The sequence below is a fragment of the Dendronephthya gigantea genome, unplaced genomic scaffold (genome assembly GCF_004324835.1).
Source record: "Dendronephthya gigantea isolate DGI-Jeju-01 unplaced genomic scaffold, DenGig_1.0 000070F, whole genome shotgun sequence".
Taxonomy (NCBI): Eukaryota; Metazoa; Cnidaria; class Anthozoa; order Malacalcyonacea; family Nephtheidae; genus Dendronephthya; species Dendronephthya gigantea.
In genome coordinates, this window is record NW_021163080.1 from 311,387 (window position 1) to 333,366 (window position 21,980).

The following is a 21,980-nucleotide window of genomic DNA, read 5'->3' on the forward strand; positions in this document are numbered from 1 at the left end:
TCTAAAAAGACAGCCTTGAACGAGCTCCTATGCAGCGCAATTACTCGTACGTTGATCGATTTTATAATTTCTTACCCTGCATCGATGTTTGATTAAGAAGAATTTCACGAGTCGGCCACCAATTGAAAACGTCGAATACTGATGTTGCCGGAAAGAATTTGAAAACGCAAAAATACTTCTCTGCTAAAATCTTTTACTGCGTCCACACATAGAGAGAAAAACGATTCGAAAACGCTAAAATGACTTGATCCTGCAGTATACCTTTAGGAAGCGTCATGTTTGATTGTTTTCCACCCACGTGTGTTGTGAAATGTATCAAATCCAAAGCAAAAACAAGATGAGAACTTTGTTTGCACAGACGACGAGTTTGAGCTCCTTCTAAATGTTGTTTTTGAGTATATATTAAGTAAAAAAACCCAGCAAAAAACCGTCGGGTATATAACGCCAAATCACCTGACAGTTTGGACATGGTTATCGCAAAGAATCCTTGTTTCGGGAACATGATGTTGAAAATCATCGGCTCATTATGAAATGACCTACATACGACTCATCTGACGTTATATATAGTAACATTAACTAGGGCAAAAACAATCCATCAATATGAAACAATAGTAGCTTGCTTGCTCTCTTGAAGTTTTGCTTAATTAATTAAAGGCCCAGTCCCGCTTATTCAAATAAGGAGACCTATATTTTAGAGCATTCATAACCTTTTTGCTCGTTTCCATCGGTCAAAAGAAGAAAATCGCACACAAAATCGCAACAAAATTTGCAAATGTAAACGGGGCTTAAAACGGTTGTAGCCGAGTGGTTGAACTGGATTTGAAACGTTTCGTCATCGTTTTCACATCGCTTTCCAATTTATCTCATCGTATTCCACCCTGGAGATCGTCTTCAAATGCTTCCGGTTTCAGTGGGCGAAAAGCCCGGATTAGTGTGGGTGGAAGCACGATGTAACCGTAAAAATATTCTTGCGCGCTCAAATTCTTCCGGCATCCTGTGGACTCGGGGCCTAAGATAAAGTATCCGTTGAAGAATACTCTCAGTCTCTCACCTATATTAACACCCATGGATTTAAGCGGCAGTAATCTTGATACATCAAAGGAGCCTAAGCATTTGCCTGCAGAACAATTACAAAGTCATCATGGAACAGCGTTGAAATTTGGTTGGGGAGATTTAGACCAAGATGTCTAAGTTTTTTGTACAATTCAAAATGTTTTATCCTGGTTATCATGTTATATACGACATGCTCAGGTGGGAAATATTTCTTTTCGATCATAAATTAAAAAAAAATGTTTTTTCCTCGTCAAATCATGGCATGTGAGCACACAACACGAACAAATTAAATATTATGGTAATAGCCCTGTTATAGCCATCGCTTTTCAAGCTTGCTAACTCACAGGTTTCTCTAATATTTTCCCTGCAGGTTATTATCGAGGTTTGACTTGATTCATAGAATCATAGATATCAAAATACCAGTTAAATACTACTGAACGTGATACAAAAATCAAGAGATACATTATGAAACACTACACCAGTGTTTAATAAGTGTCAGACCTAAACGGAATGGTTTGTCTACGTTTGGCATTACGGGTGCACCATAGCTGGAAGCTAGGCAATGGAAAAATGAAATATGCAATGTCAATAGCACATTTTCGATACCCTAGCTATTGTAGACTATACACGCGCAACATGCATGCAGGGTGTCATATATATAACATTCCGGCAAAACATTAAAGTGGATGTCAGGTGATCGTCAAGGTAGCTTCATAGATTCGTGGCTTTTGATTCATATTTTAATCTAGAGCAACCCAGGACAGTGGATTTTTTACCCACTAAACGTACGTGCGTGCAATACTGCTACATATAGTTGGCGCTCAACTCTGCTCTGAATGGCAGGTTTCATTAATTTTTTGGATGATTGCTGGTATATTCTCTGACTCTGGTGAATTTTCAGATTTCCGATTTCGTTTTCTATAGTTTACTATATTATTGGAATCTGTACGTGCTGTGTTGAATCCTGCATGCATGGAATGCAATAGGATACTTGATGAAACACTACACCATTGTAAATGGTGTCATTCATACAGTGTTCCCATAACTGCACCAGTGGTTTGCATGTATTTTGTGGTATAGGTATTTATGCAAACAATAATATTGCTGCGCTATATTACATAGTAGGACTCCTTGTAATACTAGTAACTTCGGGGTAATTTAGGGGCTTCTATAAATAAAAAATAATATCAATGAATAGCACAGTTTCAGACATGCACGTAATTGGTATCGTGTAACGCTATTTTAAGATACAATATTGTCATCACCATGTTTAATAGACTTTTATAAGTAACAGATGTCATGTAAATATTGAAAATGTAAATATCGAGCATAACAGAATATTTTAAACTGTTCAAAATGTCCTCAACTATCCATGAATAGAAATAAAAGATAACTGTGCAAAATTTCGGCTATATTGTTACTATATGGCCATATATATTAATGGATACATAATAATGCACTTGAAGGGCGATTCACGCGAGGGAAATCCTATACTACGCGAATTACTTCCAAGGAAATCCGGATCCTATACTAAGTGAGAAGAGAATAAATTTATCCAGTGAGCAACACGGGTTATTTATGTTACGGATTTCGTGATTTTTAGTTAGGAAAGTCGATTGGCGGTTGTAGAGACTGGGTTCAAAAAGAAAATATTTCGTGCGTGTAACATGACGACAGCAACAGAACTGGGATATGCGCATCGGTTTTGCTCAATAGGAACCTCAGAAGTTTTACAAAATGTATGGTGTATATAGAGAAATTGAAAGTTCTTTCACTTTCTAGGCATATCAGTGATCGGTTTACCTGTTCTTATCCTGCCAAGTATTGAGAAAAGATTTAGTCTATCGGGTAAAGAACTGGGGATTATCACAGCTGCGACTGACGTCACCGCTCTTCTCTGTGTCGTTTTTATCAGTTACTATGGTGACTATGGCAACAAGATCAAGTGGGTTGCAGGAGGAGCAGGCGTTTCAGGTTAGATGCATACAAGTTATTTTTTTTACCGGCTGCGAGGTCTGGATGCAAAAAGTCTTCACATGCATTAAATAATCTTTTAGCCTTTTCCAGAAAGGTTATCACATGTTTATTAGCAAGTCGTTTGCGTTTTGTCACTTTTTCCAACAGAAACACCGGCCCGCTGTTAAACGCTCCCTAGCCAATGGGATTTCTTCAATTACATAGTTACAAAATAAAAAATATTGCACGCAGACCTAGCAATGCTCACAGCTCTTGCGTGGAAGTTTTCGATGCCGGAATTCTGGAAAACAAAAAAACAGATTCTGATTGACATTTAAAAGACCTAACAGAAGCACAAAAACGAACCTCTCTATAGAGGGCTCTCGATCATTTTTTCTCACTCATATAGGAATCGTCAAAACATTTTATTATTGCTTAATTTTCTCGCTTTCAAATCATCACGCCATATATATGCTGCTATTTGGGCTACTATATATATATGCATGCTACGATCGTTGCGATCGAAACGTTATTTACGCGAATCTTGAAAGAAAATTCTTTCGGCCGCTAAACAAGGATTTCGTATACTTGTAGACATTACTGAACTGTAATGTAATTTAAACATAGGTTTTGGAGTACTTTTGTTTACTCTACCTCATGCCATCGTTGGACCATATCATGTTCCTGACTTTGAAGAAAGTGAAACTGGAATGTGCTTATTGTCCAATAAAACGTCTTCATCGAGCACGTGCGACAGCGATGGTAGTGGAAGCACGTGGTACTATATGATGATATTTGTTATCGCACAGTTCATCCTTGGTGCCGGTATCTGTCCATTGTATTCACTGGTCCCTTCCCTCTTGGATGAAAATGTTGAACCAAAACAAATGCCTATGTGTCTTGGTCTTTTGTACCTCTGTACGTTCCTTGGTCCAGGAATTGGAATATTGCTGGGTGGGCAATTCCTGAGCATTTACGTTGACATTGATCAGGTATATACTACATTAGGCAATTTCCTTTATCCACATCAAATTGAGTCAAGAAAGGAATTTTATATGCGTTAAGTAGAATGTTCGTTGTAATATCATCCATTAACGGTCGCTTCACCCGCGCAGGCGAAGCGGCCTTTAAAATTCTGTCCATGTGACCGTGACGGGTTTGAAAAACAAAGCGCGCTTCACCCGCGCGGGCGTGGCGGACGCAATGAAGAATCGTCTTGAGGCAAAGATATGCGCTATATATACTATACATCTTTAATGTTTTCATGGGACATAAATAAAACTATACATATACAAAATGAAACTATACCATGAACTAGCGCACGGCATCCGGCCACCCAGAGCAGGAACCCGAACCAGCCGTTTTCAATATTTCTGGGCTTATTTTTACACCAAAATTGCACGGCATGAAATGAGACCACACGTAATTATATTCATTTTTAGATTTCAATATTTACCCGTACCAAGCAACAAACAGTGCTAAACAGTGCTGCGGAAGGAAACAGAACAAAAAAGCAAAATACATGCCAACGTCTCTGAACACACCATTGACTGCGCTTCACAGGGTGTCCCCCCAAAAGTCCCCTCTATTGAAATCAAGCTTTTGTTAGAATCTGATTGCCTTAATATTATGATAAACCCAATTGAAAGCAAGACGCTTTATTTGAATGCCTCAACTATGCCATTTACACACTGCTGCGTTGATCATGCATTCAAATTCCAACAAAAGCTTCATTTCAATAGGGGGGGGGGAGTTTTGGGGGGACACCCTGTATATGATCTCCATCCAAAGATATGGATATTGTTTTTGCCACTCGAACATAAAATCCATAGCTACTCAACACCGTGTAATATCCTATATATAATGATGTCAAGCTTTCCACGAAGGTCCACCAACCCACCAACCAATCCACCAACTATAAAGAATTGTATAGACATCTAAAAAAGTGTATTTTTGATGCGAATCTATATAGCCAGAGGGATTAAACCTCACTCCAAAAGATCATCGTTGGATAGGAGCATGGTGGTTAGGATACATCGTTTTTGGTTTACTATTCTTGTTGCTAGCAATTATTTTATCGGGTTATCCCAGCTCGTTACCCGGATCAAAAGAAAGACGTGAAAAGCACATCCGGGAAGGAAATTTACAAAAGAAAAGCAGCACGAAAGAAGCAAGCATTAAAGAAATTATTCCTGAGTTGAAAACGTTACTTTCGAATCTGACATTCCTGTTTAATGCTCTTGGAGTATCTGTTTCGTTCATTTTCAACGGCGGTTTGCTTCCATTTTTGGCGAAATTAGTTCAGTTAAAGTTTGAATTGGATCCTGTGAAGAATGGATATGTGTTATCATCAATTCTTACGCCAACAACAGTGGGTATGTCCAAAAACGCAAATTGTTCCCCAGGTCGCGAAAGAGTGCATGGCTTTTGTAAAATAATTCCTATTAGAAAATCTAGGCTAGATGTCTTGGTCTATAAAATATAATATGATAATTTATTCTATATATAATATGCAGTGTTTTATTGACGAACCGCCATTTTGAAAAGCGATAATAACATATTGTGCGATTATCGTGTTTGATCCACCGATCTGGAATCAGGAAGGGGGATAAAAACTTTTCAAAAATAACAGTTCTTTAATTATATAATAAACAGAATACACTCCATATAAATATATTTAAACAAAATACACTCCATATAAATTCCATATTTCCGCGCATCCACGTATTATTCTCTCTATAATTTTTAATAATTGTAAGTTATATATTATAATTTTATAATTTATAATTTAAAGATACGTTCCACCTGTTTCAAAAATAATTCCTGCATTGAAATGTGGTATACCGAGGAGTTTCCCGACTCCATTACCTTGCGATAACTAGTGATTGGTTAACATAAATGACTTAGAACATGTAACTGGGAGTCAGCAAACTTAAGGCAGCGTTATCATAAACGCGATTGTGAAACGGAAAATCCTATAAAAATCTTATAAAAATTTCAACCAAAATGACTATAGTTAAATGTCTGACGAAGGATTCTGGATATCTGACAAATTTCAAAAACTCAAAAGTCAAAACCAATATTAAAGTTACTCGTTTTTTACCGATTGCAAATAAATCCAATGTAGTTATAGTTAAAAATAGCACTATCTAATTTCGCAAACGAAATGCGCTGTGAAATATGTTTCTTAGTATATATGTAGCGCATAATTCATAGTGTACAGTGTACATGCAGTCGGTTTTTACACAGGGCCACCATTTTCAAACACATTTTTTCTGTTATATATAGTTGGTGTTTTGTTTGGTTCATTTGTGGTTCGACAATTTTCAGTGAAAAATGTCTGTAAAAAAGCAGCTCTCTTCAACGTGTTCTTAAAGATATTGGTAATTGTAGCACCGTTCGCAGTTCTGATACCTGGATGTACGAATGTTAACATGGCAGGAGTTTCAACTATCTATAGTCATAGAGACAGGTATAAAGACTAAGAAACGCCTAGAAGATTCTCGTGTCTTCTCTTAAAGTACTGAGGACGGAGATTCAACTTTTGACTTTATATATTTACTTGATTCAAGATTGAATATACACTTTTCTATAACTATCTTAGCCTTCTCATTGGCCATCTTCTATTCACTACTTCCAATTTTCAATTCAAAACCTCAGACTATGACTATCACGTCATGAGTAGGCTCGTGCATACACGTGCGAGCGCCACGAGAACGAAAACGCAAACATTAATAAGATACCATAATTTTAAAATAAATACTGGGCTGCCTTGATACAACAAAAATGTTTCATGCCATGAAACGAATTGTTGAGTTGAGAGCAAATTCAAAATTGTCTTTTTTGATAACCCCTTTTTCTATCTGTATTTCTTTTAGAATAAATACGAATACAAGTTACAGCAACGATAAACTCATTTCCCAGTGTAACTTCAACTGTAGCTGCAGAATAGATAAGTTCATACCCGTGTGTGGCTCTGACAATATTGTCTATGCAAATCCCTGCTATGCTGGTTGTTCTGCTAAATACAAGAATCGGGTACGTAAACATGATGCACTGATCTTCTTCAGCAAAAATTGAATTCTCTATATGATTTCAAAGCAGCGCTCCATGTATCTAGCAACGTTTCTAATGTTTGTAAAATTGTGTGGTGCAGTTTTCGTGTGCGTGTGAATCTCCGCGACAATGCATGAAGAAAGAGGGCTTTAAATATTTGGAAATTGATAAACTGCATGTCGAAAATGTTCCATTAGAAGCCGAGCCCTATACGTAGGTGGGATAACAAGGAGGAATTATTTAACTACCGCTAAATACAAAAAACCCTGTCTGGTGATGTTTCGAACTTTCTATAATCAAGATTGATCACGGCATTATAGATATACAGGGCTAAATAACACACTTTCACCGCTTTTCACCGTTTATATATTTCACTAGACGTTTGGAAGTTGTTCTTGTATCCTTACTGGTCCTACCAATGCAGATACAGCAACGCAAGGTTACTGCGATAGAGATTGTAAAAATCTGGCCATCTTTTTTTTCCTCCTTGGCTTTGCCCTATTTTCACGCTTTGCGTCGATCGTTCCAACACAAACTGTTGTTCTGAGGTAAGGATAATTTTTTTTTCACACGGTGTTTGACGAGAGTGCAAATTCGTGTCATACATGAATGAAAGTGGTATAAGTTTAGTATATATATGCCCATTTCGGATTTTTTAAAAAAAATTTTTCGATTTCAATTTTTATCACATTGATATGCGATGTAATGCTTAACATATATCCATGCAATTGTGACGCATTATTCGACTACTACTTTTATATACTACTTTTTTATTTCTTCAAAGTTTATATTGATAATTTTCCGCACAGGAAACCGTGCAGCCGGATCCTGGACGTGTGGAAAAGCGTTATTCGCAATTTAGGCCTTTTATACAGAATTTATAAGTCAAGGTGTTTGGTAAACTTTATTGAAAAGAATCAAAGAGAGGAAACAATTATTTTAGCCGCCCAGTATTATTTCTTCATTCATTTATTCTCTTCCAGATGCGTTCCGGACGACAAAAGAGCGTTCGCAACGGGAATACAGTATTTAATGCTGAAGACAATCGGGTTACTTCCAGGTCCTATAATTATGGGCCATCTATTCGACCTTTGTTGCCGATTGTGGCAAGATCTCTGTGGTAAGAGAGGAAGGTGTTTCGACTACAATATTCATCTTCTTGAAAGGAATATCTGTATCTTTGGAGCAGTAATAATCGGTGAGGCACATGACAATTTCGCCCTTCTGCACGTTTGGGCAAAAACCCGATGTAAATTAAAAAGAAGTAGTACAGTTATACTGTTTCAAAAAGGCAGTACCCGAAATCGAAGTGTGGAACACGATGATGCCTTTGCTTCTATGTTGGCCTGTTCTAACATGACAAGTTCACATCCTTTCATGTCTCCAACAATCGCAACCTAATCATCGATAATGCATGGCTTTTGATAGTCGTTCAAGTGAAATGCTGTCATGCATGAATGAATTTAACGCAATAGATTAACATAATAACATAATTATAGCTTTTTGTTAATCCTTTCCTAAGACTTTAGCTCTGTTCGTTTTTACCATACAAAAACGAATTTATTTTTTTCAGAAATTCTATCAATGTAAATTTGTATTCTTTTACTCATTGTATAGGTGTGTCATCAATGCTTTTCGTGCTTTCGTGGCACGTATATAATCCTGAAGAAACCTCCGATGACAAAGAAGAACAGAATGACAGGAACGACGAATTAGGCATATCTAATGGTGAAACAGTGATGTAGTGTCCATGATTACTCTACGAAATATAGCAGGAGCCCTTTTGAAGGTTTGGAACTGCTAGTCTGGTTATTATGTTATTGATAACTGTGCTTATCACAGGAAACTTACGTTTTATAACCCTTATTTTATAAGTACCACAGGAACTTTAGTTTATTAGATTACCTGATTATGCATGTGTAAGGCATGCTGTAGCCACCAGAACTGGGAAGTATAGTGGAGGTATCAACATGGTAAAGAGCTAAAAGATCTACGAGTGAAGAATAAGGTGTTTTATAAAGTAAGGTTGAGATACTAAGGAAACATCTCTACAAGGCCCCCCCTTGTATTTAGTTATTGTAGAGTTTGGTACAGTTTAAGTTTAGGATTCACACTATATTAATGTAAGTTTATGTATTTGCTCGACCTATAGTCGAATCATGTTTCACATTTCGCGTTTTATGTCCTCGATTTCGATTTAAATATATACGGATTATGAGATTTTATGATCTACTATTTTCGTTGCGTTGGCAAAGGCGGTATTCACCCGTTTTCGTGCGTTTCTTCGCCTTAATTGTGCTTACCGTTTTTTTCAAGCTTTATACCAAATTGCATGGGATCCTTGTTTGTTTTTTTATGCTGTTAGAGCTTACGCCTTAAAATACATATATAGTATTGTGCGTCGAAAATTTGATTATATATTTTGTGTTTACGTATACGAATACCATAGAAAAGACGGAAATTCACCAAGGAAGAAAAACAAATTCGTCCAGAGTGATGGCGAAAAATAAACAAAGACACCTTAATCAACGTAACTATGTGGTATTGTGGTTGGCACTACAACGATAATTTTACTTGGAAATAAAGTCGTGCATGGTGAACACTGTGGGCAATGGTTAACCACAACACAGAAGCTGTTACGAAACATTTTACCCTTGGTACTCATCAGGAAATTTGAGCCGTCTGTTCTTTTCTGAGTAATGGTATCTGCAGACGACAGGGGATGCGTCGTTTCCTCCTCCTCTTATATATAATTCCTTATTATATCGTTACTACGGATTCCTTATTATATATTTACCAATGCATGCATCCCTTAATTTGGTTAATATTTGAAATTTAAATTTCTATTTTAATGTTAACATCTTCATTTATTCAGAAATTCCCATGCCTAAGTTCCTCTTGATTGTTTTGGCAACGAAAGCAGGTGTTTTATTATTATTTTTTGCTTCCCATTCCTTATCGCATGTTTTGCTTGCATATACAAAACATGCATGTGCTTTTATATATCTTTAGAACGCCCTTGTAGATGCACAGTTGCAGCTAAACCAACTTATCCCCGAGCCGGTGCGAAGCACCGGGCGAGGGTACTAATTCCGCCCGGAGATTTTAATTACGCCCGGGAATGCAAATGCGAAATGAAAGTTGTCCCCCATAATTATGTCATGGACGTTGGGCGTTTTTGTAAGTATGCGCATGCGTGAGTTTAAAAAGAGTTAAAACTGGTAACCAGCAAACGTTTGCGAGCGTGCGATTTGCGATTGGCTAAATTAAAATTTTGGTTCGCGTCAGCATAACTGATATTTTGAATTATAAAACTTTTTTAAAAATATTTTTCATTTGGATGGTTTTGAAAATATACGGAAAAATTCATTCGGAAAATTGATTAAAATGTAAAGTAAATGATGCTTTCGGATAGAAAAACTTTGATTCAAATACATGGTGAAAAATCTACGAGTGTTTTTAAACAGGTAAATAGGTAGATTTTGTACTTTAAAGCATGCAAGTATTTCGTAAGTTTAATTTGTAGATTTATCAACAAACGTTGTAGTATTTAAAACTATTCGTAGCACAATTAATGAATTACGATTATAGTTGAATGTGATAGCTCGAGAGTCGACTAATTGTACTTGATATAGGATTTTACTTATACGACTTCGATCATTCAGCGGAAACGAGTATTATAGAATTTCACTAATGGAAATATAGGTTTATTACTTCAGGCGAGGGGATTTTGCATGCATGTATTTCTAGTAGTGAAGATACTGCTACATGTTTTGTTGTTTTATGTAAACATGCACTGTCCATGCACTTATAATTAAATTATTTAATATATTAATACGAAAACATCCATATTTACATCATGGGATAATTTACATTTTTTGGCAGAAAAACATGAAAATCAACTTGGCACAACCTCCCAAAGGCCCTGTAATGTAAATCCATCTTTCAATTTCTCTATTGCCAACCCAAGTTCGGCATTATATTCAGGCTCGCGGTCTTTAGACTAGAAAACCATTGACATTATGGTTAAAAGGATATCTCGGAATTGATGAAAAATCGTATGCTTATAGAGCTTTTCGTTCGGAGAAAATCGGCATCACAATTAGCAAATTATTGTGCATACTTCCCTGTTCAAACCACGTGTAGCGAAATTCAAGTACATTCAGAAAATATCACCACACAACATGCATGGAACTCACCTTGTCTCCGTCTGCAAAATACGCCTGGAAAAAAAATAAAAAAAGTAGGTTATGCCCTTTCAACGCGAGTAACTTCAGTTAAGTTTTAAGAGTTACATTATTCATTCATATATAAGACTTACTGCAAATGCATCAGTTCCTTCGCCTTCACTGGTTATCTCAATATCATCGAGTACTGGGTCAACTGTTGCTTCTTGTAGAGTATGTGGCTACAAACAAATGGGTGTAAGAAGAAATATTGGTTATATACCCTGCAAAATTTTATAAATTCTAAAAAATAGTCTACAATATCGTGTTTAGGGTTTTCACACAGTGTCTGTAGCAGGAATGAGAATTTTTGAAATGTTATAAAACATGACTAATTCATCAAATATTTATAGTACTTGAAAATATGTAATTTGACATGTTAAAACAGATGTTTATTTGTGAATCCAGGATCATATGGAGAGACAAGAGATATGGCAAAAAATTTAAATTATAAAAATGTTACTTAGTCATATCCTACAGTTAGCCACATCACATGCAGGAATCATATGCATGCAGAACTCTTCAAAAGGTCGCTAGTAATATGTTATACCGCCAAACTTTAAAACATTTAAAAACTGCCAAAATTTGTTTCTCGCTCTGAAAGGTCCGTCATGTACTGCGATTACTTACAAAAGCCTTATTATTTACGGCTATCACGCATGTGTAAAATCGCGATCTGATTCCAACTATTTGACAAGAAACGTATGACATAATTACCCTCTCTTCTGCCTCGAATTCCACTCCAAATATAGGACTAGCGCTATAAACCTTAAGATAAACGAGGTGATTGATTTCAGATCAGATTAATATATTAATCTTGCATACATACTATTTATTATAGCATGCATACATACCCGTTGAAGACTCTGAATTTCTTTGACAGCATCTTGTAACTTTTCTGCAGGATCAATACGGAAACCAAGTACGTACCCGCCGCTCTAGATATGGTTTGAAGATGGATAACCTTAATCTCAAGTTTAATGTCAATCTGTTGACCGCAGCATTAGGGATAAGCTAAAGTGAATCCTTAAACAAAGGAGCCACAGTACATCGAATATATAATGAACAAAAAGCCATGCACGCAGCCTCACACCCAGGTGCTTACTTTTAAACTGCCTTTTTTATTTCTTCCATCATAAATTTAGGACCTTACATCCATAAGAATGCCTCAGCCCTCATGTGCATAAGAAAGTCAGGAAAATGTTTGAAGAATACCTAATTTGTCTACCCTAGATATATCTCTTCCAATCAAGGGATTTTTACGGAAATATCGCCTCCTTAGAGGCAAATATCAAGGTATATGCATTATATAAGAATCGAAAAGAGTTCCATCTATTCCAAATGCACTATAGCCTAGGTTTAGAATAGTTACAATGAAGTATTCACGTCATTTATAGACAAATAGTGTTTTGCAGTACTAGAAAAATCAGGTAGCTATAAAATTGCAATAGGTTTGACTGCGAAATCTTAATTAAGGCATATTGTTTTTATCAACCATCTTAATACCTGTTGCGATGTCTCCAGGACCAACGCCAGCCCAAATTTTGAATCCCGAATACGAACAGATTTCTAAAAGAATTATATACTAATTTATACCTTCCAATATCGATATTATTACGGGAAGAAAAAGTTATCACTACCGATAAAATTGTTTCCTTTGCTTAAAGTTAGATTTCCAAATACAGTATAATTATAACAAGTAAGAAAGGTGGAGAAGTTATTGCTCACTAAAACATAATGGCACATGCATGTTAATAATTTGTGGAACGAGAATCCAAATCGCGATTGGGGTTTCTCTTTACGTACATGAAATATTCTTTAAACGACTGCGTATAATAATATGTGTATTTTTCAGATTTCAAATTACTCTCACATTATTGAAAATTCGCCATCGAAAGGTTTTGTTCGTAAATAGAAATATTATGCACTTACCATTTGCAGATAAGGAATGCTGACATTGAAACTGTCATTCATGTTTGCATGCCAGACCAAGCGTACGTTAGTTATGTAAAATGTGCCAAGATTACCCTGAAATAAAAATAACACAAGATTCCCTGAAAAAAAATTCGCGTAACCATGCCGTATAGTATTCATAACAAAATGTACAACCACATGCACCAGTACAAATAACCGTGTATATATTATTATATACACAAGCGCCAGATATGAGGTATGCTGCAATTTCATTGGTTGGCTACTAGACAGATATTAGCTCATATCTGTCTAGTATAGAGAAAGTAAACAAAATGGCGGAAAGATTTGGGGAGTTGAGTGAAATAGAAATCCAAGCCTAGTTGATAATAGCACACCAAAATGCACCGAAAGGGCGACAATTAAAGTTTGTGTGTATAATAAAACAGTTATTCTGCTCACTCTCGTCGGCTATCAGCTCATATACGACTCCAGTTCGCAGAATAACTGTTAATTAGATGCGTTTCATCTGGTACGAGTCAAAAGGGTGTTTTTTAGAAAGCAAACCTTAACTGCCGGACTCAAATAGTTCTTTTGAAAAGACTGTCGCATGCACCTTAATGTTCCACTTTTACATAGTGAAATAATTGAAGTGCAAACTTTCTCAACAGGCTTATAGAACTTGATTACGAGCGATGTCACAAACCTGGTCACTTGATAAATTCCATACACCATTGATCTAAGAAAATATTAAAATCAATCTTTGTTGTTTTCAATTTAAACGACGGAGGAAAGAACAGGAAATATATATGCATGCATGAGACGGATGCATCAATATATAGATAAGCGTATAACAAAGAGATGTGGACGAGAGAAACACACATCCTGCTAACCCTTGAAACCCCCTAGTCTATTCAAAAGTCTGTTTATCATGCGTGGTGCCTGTCTCTATAAGTGGCTAGTAGCTATTTCGAACTACTTCCAACTCTTTGGTGCACATGCATGATAGACGGATTTAGCTTGAGAACGAGAAGGAGACGGCAGAGACGGCGTATGAACGTGGCGTAAAAAATGGGGAATAAACGTTGCTTACAATGATATAGCCCGGCACGTCCGAGTTAATATATATTGAGCTATTTTTCTTCACTATACCTTGTCATAGACTTGTTCCAGAGGAAGAATACGAAGTTGTTTGTTTTCAATCAAAGCACCCCGCAGTTTCAAGTCACGATATAGTTTCGATGATTCATAGGCTCTGAAGAGTGGAAAATATAGGCTATATATTGAATATTTATAAAGCCCGGCGCTTCTTAAATAGTTTGACTCCAAGTTTGTGTCTCGTTTTCCGTTTATCGATTTTATTCCACATTATATCAAACAGTGGCATTCCATGCATGTTTACTTACGTTGTTGTCACTGGAAAATAATTGTGAAAAATGGTAGGAAAAAATGCATCCTCTTACTAAATTTATCGAATATTATCATAGATATAACAGCAAATCTTCATTTCCATGCATATACAGATTCTTTTTTAAACTTCATTTTTCATTACTTATCATCTTGAGCTAAATGCCGAATAATATTTTAGAAGTCCCTATGTAGTCCAATCAAAATGGATACGCATTGTATATAATGAGTATGCTATATAGTACGCTAATAATATAGCGATTTTATACTAACACGCTTTGTGCATGCATTTACAAAATGATTTAATTTATACTTGCATTTTCTAAAATTTCTAAACTGCGGGCCATTAAAAAGCTGCATGTCCATAAAAATGTGATGATAAATATAACTATTGGAACAACGTATATAATACTAACCTAAAAACTGACATCACAGTCGAAAATAATCTTGGGCTTCCTGACACCTAATAAAAGACAATCTGTTACAGCAATATAGTATAGCTATATATATACATGAACAGTATAGACTTCCTCGTAAACGCCTAAATCCGATTCGTTGGGCAATTTTCGGTAACCATACATACATAGGAGAACTATATAAGCGATACGAAAACCATGTTTAAATTAGCTGTGAACCATTTCGTAATGATTATTCCTACTACATCCAGGGCGTGCAATCCTACTATATGCGTAAAAAATAGAAAGAGGAAACAGAATCAAGAGAGAATAGCCCTTTCACTGTGGCTAGAATTTTTTTTAATTCAAAGAGCTTAATTGCATTGAACTGTGTTATAAACTGAACTGAAATAAATGCACAAATACAGTTATAGTTGGGATGACGTTTGGATCATATCAATTTTAGAATACTGTGCATGTATGCATCATCTTACAGTTCAGAATTCTATTTAGCAAACTCTTTGCACTAACCCACGCCTTGATAGGTCTAGTCGTCTACACATGACATAGAAGCAATTCTCACCAGGTTAGTAAAAATAAATTCAAATCTTGTGTGATTACACCTCGTCAAAAGGTACAGAGATTCCGTTTGGCCGCGAAGTTTCTAAATAAATGTATAAGCAATTTAAGAATATCCAGTATAAGCCAATTTTTTCGATTGAACTAAATTTTTCGACTGATATTCCTTTTAATTGCCAGAATTCGAATTGGCTACTTGATGAACCAGGATTTGAGATACATTTGTTAACTGGCACATCTATATAGCTGCATGAGGTTCTTGTATAGTATGTAACTTCTTGAACTTCCTATTTGAACGCACATACAATTAACGAAGTCGCTCCATTTCACTGTCATTACGAGCCTTCGAAAACGTGTGAAACAGCTTTTATATTCAAAAAGGCAGGCGGGGTTATGTGCAACATAGTTTATATAAACGATATAGGTTAGGCAATAATTTGAACTGACGTTTGCTAAAGACAGACTTTAAAACGTTTTCGACCCACTGGAGCATTCTTCTCCAATTCTGGACAAATATAATAAACTTGAGTATCTTCATTATCCATTCAAAATTACCCACGTGCAGTATCTGTAGAAATTTGAGCGACTTGTGGATGACATTCGCCCAAAATGGACTTAAATAACTTTGTAATATATATAAGGTTGAGCATTATTTAAAAAGAAAAATTGGAAGGGAAAGATAAACAAGGCCTTTCATACCGTGCGACAACTTGAATAGAGAAAATCACGAAATGTTTCATTATTTCCAAGCTTAAATTATACAAGAAACATTATAGTATCATTAGTTTCTGATAGTTCAAATAAACTTACTGATGTTGCAACTCTTGTTGAGAGATTAACGATACATCCAAATCCAACAGCTACAATAAAGTGCAAAGCACAACATATTTCAAATGTATATATAAACGACATTTTCCTTCAGCATATCAGATTATAAATTCAATTGACTTTTGTTACACGGGAAATTGGAACGGGTTTACTGTATAATACAACTGAAAAAGTGCTCTCTTTTAAACATCTGATAACTGTACAGAATTATCAGGCGTATTTTTTTTGCAGTGTCTCCGGGTTAATTCTCATATCAACAGAAATGGTAATACATACATCACAGGTATTATATTCACCACAGGTAAAATATAATCAATGTAGCATATTCACAAAAACATGCACGGATACATGATAGCATATCAAGAAAAACACGGATACATGATGGTGAAGACAATGAAGAATAATACGAGCAGTTGGGAGCAGTTGGTAGCTTCTGCTTCTTTATACTCACAAAGATTGACACGTTGCATTGTTTGAGAGTGCCATATAATTCGTAGGTTGGTAACAATCAACCGTCCTAAACACATTAAAATACAAAAAGTACAGAATGTCAGAAACGATTTGCAAATTGCAAGTAGTTTACTACAGTGCTTGCTTGATGCATGTCTAGGTCAAAAATTACGAAGTTATTTCCAGTTACTGTAACCATATGCAGGACTGATGACTAATGAGTGCCTGCATGGACATGTTTATTTTTTTAATGTTTTTAAATGTATAATAAAACAATTATTGGAGTCAGCTTTTGCAAGTATATTAACTACATTGTTAATTGTTTGTAGTTGTCAGAAACACACGTCGCTCGTTGTAGGCAACAAGTATCATTGCCAAGTTAATAAAGACATCTGTCAATTTCACAATTTTCATGAAAGTTACGATGGCTTTATTCAAATTTTTAATGTTTTAGTCACAGTGGCTTTAGTGCATTTTTATTTCTAATAAACCATTCGCCATTGGGCTACCTATGCCATGCCACGCGTAGAGTGACGTAACGAAAAATGGCGGGAAACTGACTTAAATCAGTTAAATGAGTTGATATTATTTTCGAAATAAGATTTGCACGATGTTAATAACTCTGTCGCGAAAAACAAGGCGAAAACATAACTAAATGTCGATTTATAAGGGATATTTCTTCAACAAATATCAGATAACTCTGTCGCGGGAAACCGAATGCGAAAACCTAACAAAATGCCGATTTATAAACTAAAGGATATTTCTCCAACAAACAACGGTAAGGATTTAGTCTGAGTGTCAGACGCTGTACTCTTTTCTTTTATTAAAATATTTTATTAAAATATTGTATTTTTGTCGCTAAAAGCAAGTCCATGTAATAAACAGAATGTTATTAAACGGTATTAAGCCAAGACATGGATTTATAAAACGTTTTCCGCAATGATGTATTAGTTATATTAGTCTAAAATTTTGGTTACAATTTGCCATATTTACTTGTCGCAATTCCAATTTGCAAATACTATTTGAAATATGATGTGAAGTGTTTATTCTGGAATGATCATATATAGTATAGACAATACCTCTGTCACCATTATTTCCCTTTGTGTCCTCTACTGAATCTAGCTTGTCAATTTGCACCTGGAATTAAACATTCTACATTATAATGAAAAATTTGAAGATGTTTTCTGGGACACTTTCTAAAAATCTAAATATGCCCTTGTTGCATCCTTCTAGCTGTTCAAACCTATATTAGTGGTGCATTGTCTAAGGTATGTATACATGAGAGTTCATTGAAATCTTCCAATAGGCTGTGTCCCCATATCAATACAATATGAAAAGCAATTAAATATGAAAATATGTGTATTTATTGTTACAATTATAAAATATTTAACTTTTTCTCAGTGCAGATGCATGCCTTTCCGTGATCTTTATTTTATGCTTGTTCTTCCCTTTAAAAGGTAAGGCAAATTACTCCACAGTAGCAAAGTACATAGTCAATGAGACACCTGGTGGGCATCATGATTCCAGGTTTCAAGTAAAGGGGGCTCCCAATAAAACTGTCTAAAAATTTTAGCTACAAAAATGTATGAGCAAATGAAAAATGAAATAACATAGTTATAGGCAATAGGCAATAGGTAAACACTCGAGTCACCAAACAGAGCTGAAATTATGTCCAAAATTTCAAAACCATACCTCTCCATTTCTCATTTTCATTTGTCTGAAAACAAAAAAAGCAGTTTTATAGGCGCTTCCCCAGTTGCACCAAAAACAGACCAGAAATGTTTTCGTTCTTGTGGCGCTCGCGCATGTATGCAAGTCTACTCGGGTCACAGTCTGATCTATTATTATGATAATCATATGTTATGATAATTAATAGACAAAGTAGACTAGCGTACACATGTGAGCGCCACAAGAACGAAAACATTTCTGGGCTACCTATGGTCGCACACATTACACTGAGCGTTTCTTCTGGATTCATATATTGTATGTAACCATAGACAATCCAGAAGACATGTTTTCACAATTGTCTATGGTGTAAGAAAATGGAGTACCAAACATGTCACATTGGTAACCAGAGAATCACCCTTATTACATTACATATTATAATATAAAATTTATGCATACTATGCACATGTTGATTGGTCGAGAAGTGTATTTCTATAACTGTATAGAAACACAGGGATATTGTCGCCGAAACTGACAAGCGAAGTAATGTAATGAGAATTTGTAATTGAATTGAATTAAATATTTGTACAAAATCTCTTTACTGAGTTATAAAAAAAAATAAAACATGTTTTTCCTGTGTTTCTATACAGTTTTAGTATACATCCGACTACTATCTATCACAAATCATACATTCTGATTGGCTACTCAACCATTGTCTATTCGTGATGGTGAACATTTGGGGAAAATTCTCTTGCGCGACCGTATAAGATTGAATTAATTAAATTATTTTTCGGTGTAATTGCGGTGTATCGATTATTTTCTCGAAATTAATATATCTAGGTACAGGGTGTACTCGCCTTCGTTGTCTATGAGAGAATTGTCAACTCAGGCTTCGCCTTCGCTGCATGACTATTCACTCATAGACAACTCAGACTCATTGTTTAATTGTTAAATAGAAGCACTTGTGGGAGTTTTGGAGAACTGGAAATGATAATTCGCCCAAACTCCCCATATGTTTCCATAACTATACAGAAACACAGAAAATGTTTACTATTAAGGGGAAAAATTAGATTAGTAAAAACAATTGATGCATTTGACAAATTGATATTGACAATTAAAAACATTTGACAAATACATATGAAATATGATTTAACCTCACACCCCTAGCTTGCATGATTAACATTTGTTGTTTATATAACTATTTATAATCAAAACCACAGCAGTAGAGGGAGGGCCATTATGTGCAATATAATATATGTGTTATACTTATCAATTCCCAGCATTTGCATTACATTCCCAACACTTGTTTTTCCAAATTGCTCGGGAAAATATGCTGCCAGGTCAGCCAGGAATGCCTTGGGAGTTGGGATTGTTACCTACATTTGCATGCCCCCCACCCCCCCGGCGCCCCATTTGAATGATTTGATGAGTGTAAAGAAAATAAATTCAGGCTAATAACTATCGAATTTACACACTTGCATCGTTGAAAGTGAGTTGCATCGTTGAAAGTGAGTTAAAAATCCTACACAAAATACGGTACACACACAACACAACAAGACTTACTGCAAAGTGATGTCAAAGCGTACATCGCGGTCTTCCCACAAAGTATCGCCCATATTTCAAACAATCTAAATTGCTTAACACATTCTTACATTATATGACGGCCATAATATATGACAAAACATAAAATTGCCTTGAAAACAGTTCAAAATCACAAACGAACTCAATAAACGTACATTTTTACAGTCAACATGGAAACAACACAAAGGAAATTGGTGTTTCCATAAAGGAAAACATTAATTTCTTAGCAGTTCGCAAGGAATCGAGATGGCGCTTCACATTTCCATTTCCAGTTTTCACACCACAGATTTGGAAACTAAAAGGAATCTTGAATTAATTCTGAGTTAACATGATCCAGAAAATGAGATTCCAAGAATACATAGTAGTAAATGAAGTATAACAGTATAAAAAATAAAAGATTTCTTGTTGATGTTGGTTCCTTTGTCTGTTCAAAAATGATGTTAACTACTTTTTATTGTTTTGAATTGGAGAGTTTCTCCCCAGAAATAATTGGCTACAAAAAGTGTCCAGGTCAAAAACGAGCAAAAAATATTCAATGTATATATTTACAAGAATAGAAGATTGAGAAGGTTAGCAGGAACTTGTATGTTAAGGATCAGTACCACGCCGATATGCAGAATTCATCTGCGGAACCTGGATGCTCCTTTATCACGATACACTGACGATACCAACCACTTTCAAAGAAATATCATACGAATGTTTCGGGGTTCCTAGCGAGTTTAAGAGCCACGACGTAACGCCGCCGGCTAATGACCAAATCGAATATTAAAGTCTCTTGGGAATTTTAGAAGGCGCCCTTGCTGTTTACGAGGCGCAAATCACAGATTCCCGCGTCTTATGTAGAAACCAGCATTTTAAGCCTTGGAAGGTGAACGTCTTCCAACTTCCTAAGCAATGTCTTAAATTTTTATTTTCGCGCATCTATTATTGTATTATATAAGAATTTTTTAGCCGTCGTTGTCACGTCACCGTCTTAAATCTTAAGCTCGCTAATATACAGACTGTATGTTACACAGCAGCCCCCATGTCGAAACCAGATATTCTATATACCGTCGACCGAGAATCCGTAAAAAATTCCGGATTTCTTTTGCACGATGTATTCTGTCGAGCTGAATACAGCCTCCATGCATGTTCTCAGCGGAATGAAAAAAGGCGCGAAATGGTCCTGGCGTCGGCAAGAATTTCACTTCGACCGAGAAAAGGTACAACATTTGCAAATTACGCGTTAACAAGACGAGATGTTGTTTCGAGCAGTAAACTCTTGTAAAAGCGGGTTAAAGCCTGGTTTCCATATGACGCCGACCTGTCGCCGACTCATTGTCTGTAATCATCCAAGGAGAAAATGATTTCAGAAAGACAAAAGATTTCACTCATCAGTAATCACCGACAATAATACTTTGCCGACGTCGGCGTCATATGGAAACCAGGCTTAACAGAAGACTATCTTTCAGGCGATGCATGATTACGGTGGTTTTTAACAAATAACAAGGAGGAATTTCGTTTTAAACTAATCCGCAAATTTGTTAAAATTTTACAGGCAAAGCCAATTCAGAATGCCTAAATTTTTTATGCCTCTTGTAAAATGGTAGTGTGACCGCGGTATTCTGATTGGGTAACCAAAAATGAAAACATGCTAATTTTCTTAATGGTCTCGATTCCTACTCTTTGTTGTATATATATATATATATATATATATATATATATATATATATATATATATATATATATATACACCCGTTTGCAAAAACGTTGGCCGCAGATAGATATATAGATAGATACCCGAAATCTAATTAGAATTGCATATGTTGTGTAATATGATTGAAATCCCATGCAAATGTATTCATATGCAATTCTAATTAGACTTCGAGTATCT

At 35.7% G+C, this 21,980-nt stretch overlaps 2 protein-coding genes across 3 annotated transcripts; one reads left to right on the plus strand and one right to left on the minus strand.

Annotated features, from left to right (window-relative positions):
• Positions 1-1,171: 1,171 nt before the first annotated feature.
• On the plus strand, positions 1,172-9,986 carry LOC114531308 (solute carrier organic anion transporter family member 4A1-like). Of its 2 annotated transcripts, XM_028552942.1 has the most exons (10): positions 1,172-1,251; positions 2,836-3,027; positions 3,637-4,001; positions 4,982-5,384; positions 6,298-6,481; positions 6,888-7,047; positions 7,444-7,613; positions 8,049-8,263; positions 8,683-8,854; positions 9,515-9,986. In XM_028552942.1, the coding sequence occupies exons 1-9, from the start codon at positions 1,230-1,232 to the stop codon at positions 8,808-8,810; spliced, it is 1,839 nt and encodes a 612-aa protein (XP_028408743.1). In that variant the 5' UTR covers positions 1,172-1,229; the 3' UTR covers positions 8,811-8,854; positions 9,515-9,986. The 2 variants fall into 2 exon arrangements, with proteins under 2 accessions (XP_028408743.1, XP_028408742.1); XM_028552941.1 differs by lacking the exon at positions 9,515-9,986 and having other exon boundaries at positions 8,683-9,500.
• A 698-nt stretch (positions 9,987-10,684) lies between these two features.
• LOC114531309 (Bardet-Biedl syndrome 5 protein-like) lies at positions 10,685-20,277 on the minus strand. Its single transcript, XM_028552943.1, has 16 exons — positions 20,090-20,277; positions 18,554-18,578; positions 17,941-17,998; positions 16,863-16,928; positions 16,394-16,443; positions 15,588-15,668; positions 15,026-15,072; positions 14,355-14,457; positions 13,909-13,941; positions 13,224-13,319; positions 12,798-12,860; positions 12,146-12,229; positions 12,009-12,059; positions 11,387-11,473; positions 11,265-11,288; positions 10,685-11,068 (listed from the first exon to the last, which is right to left on the minus strand). The coding sequence occupies exons 1-16, from the start codon at positions 20,140-20,142 to the stop codon at positions 10,964-10,966; spliced, it is 1,026 nt and encodes a 341-aa protein (XP_028408744.1). The 5' UTR covers positions 20,143-20,277; the 3' UTR covers positions 10,685-10,963.
• Positions 20,278-21,980: the final 1,703 nt, after the last annotated feature.

Excerpts from the sequence above, each read along its gene's own strand:
- LOC114531308 (XM_028552942.1), top strand. The coding sequence starts at position 1,230 with ATGTTATATACGACATGCTCAG. Across the intron at positions 1,252-2,835 it reads GTTATATACGACATGCTCAG|GCATATCAGTGATCGGTTTA; the intron begins GTGGGAAATATT and ends TTCACTTTCTAG. Across the intron at positions 8,264-8,682 it reads CTTTGGAGCAGTAATAATCG|GTGTGTCATCAATGCTTTTC; the intron begins GTGAGGCACATG and ends CTCATTGTATAG.
- LOC114531309 (XM_028552943.1), bottom strand. The coding sequence starts at position 20,142 with ATGGGCGATACTTTGTGGGAAGACCGCGATGTACGCTTTGACATCACT. Across the intron at positions 17,999-18,553 it reads TGAAAATGAGAAATGGAGAG|GTGCAAATTGACAAGCTAGA; the intron begins GTATGGTTTTGA and ends GTTTAATTCCAG. Across the intron at positions 13,942-14,354 it reads TGGAACAAGTCTATGACAAG|ATCAATGGTGTATGGAATTT; the intron begins GTATAGTGAAGA and ends ATATTTTCTTAG.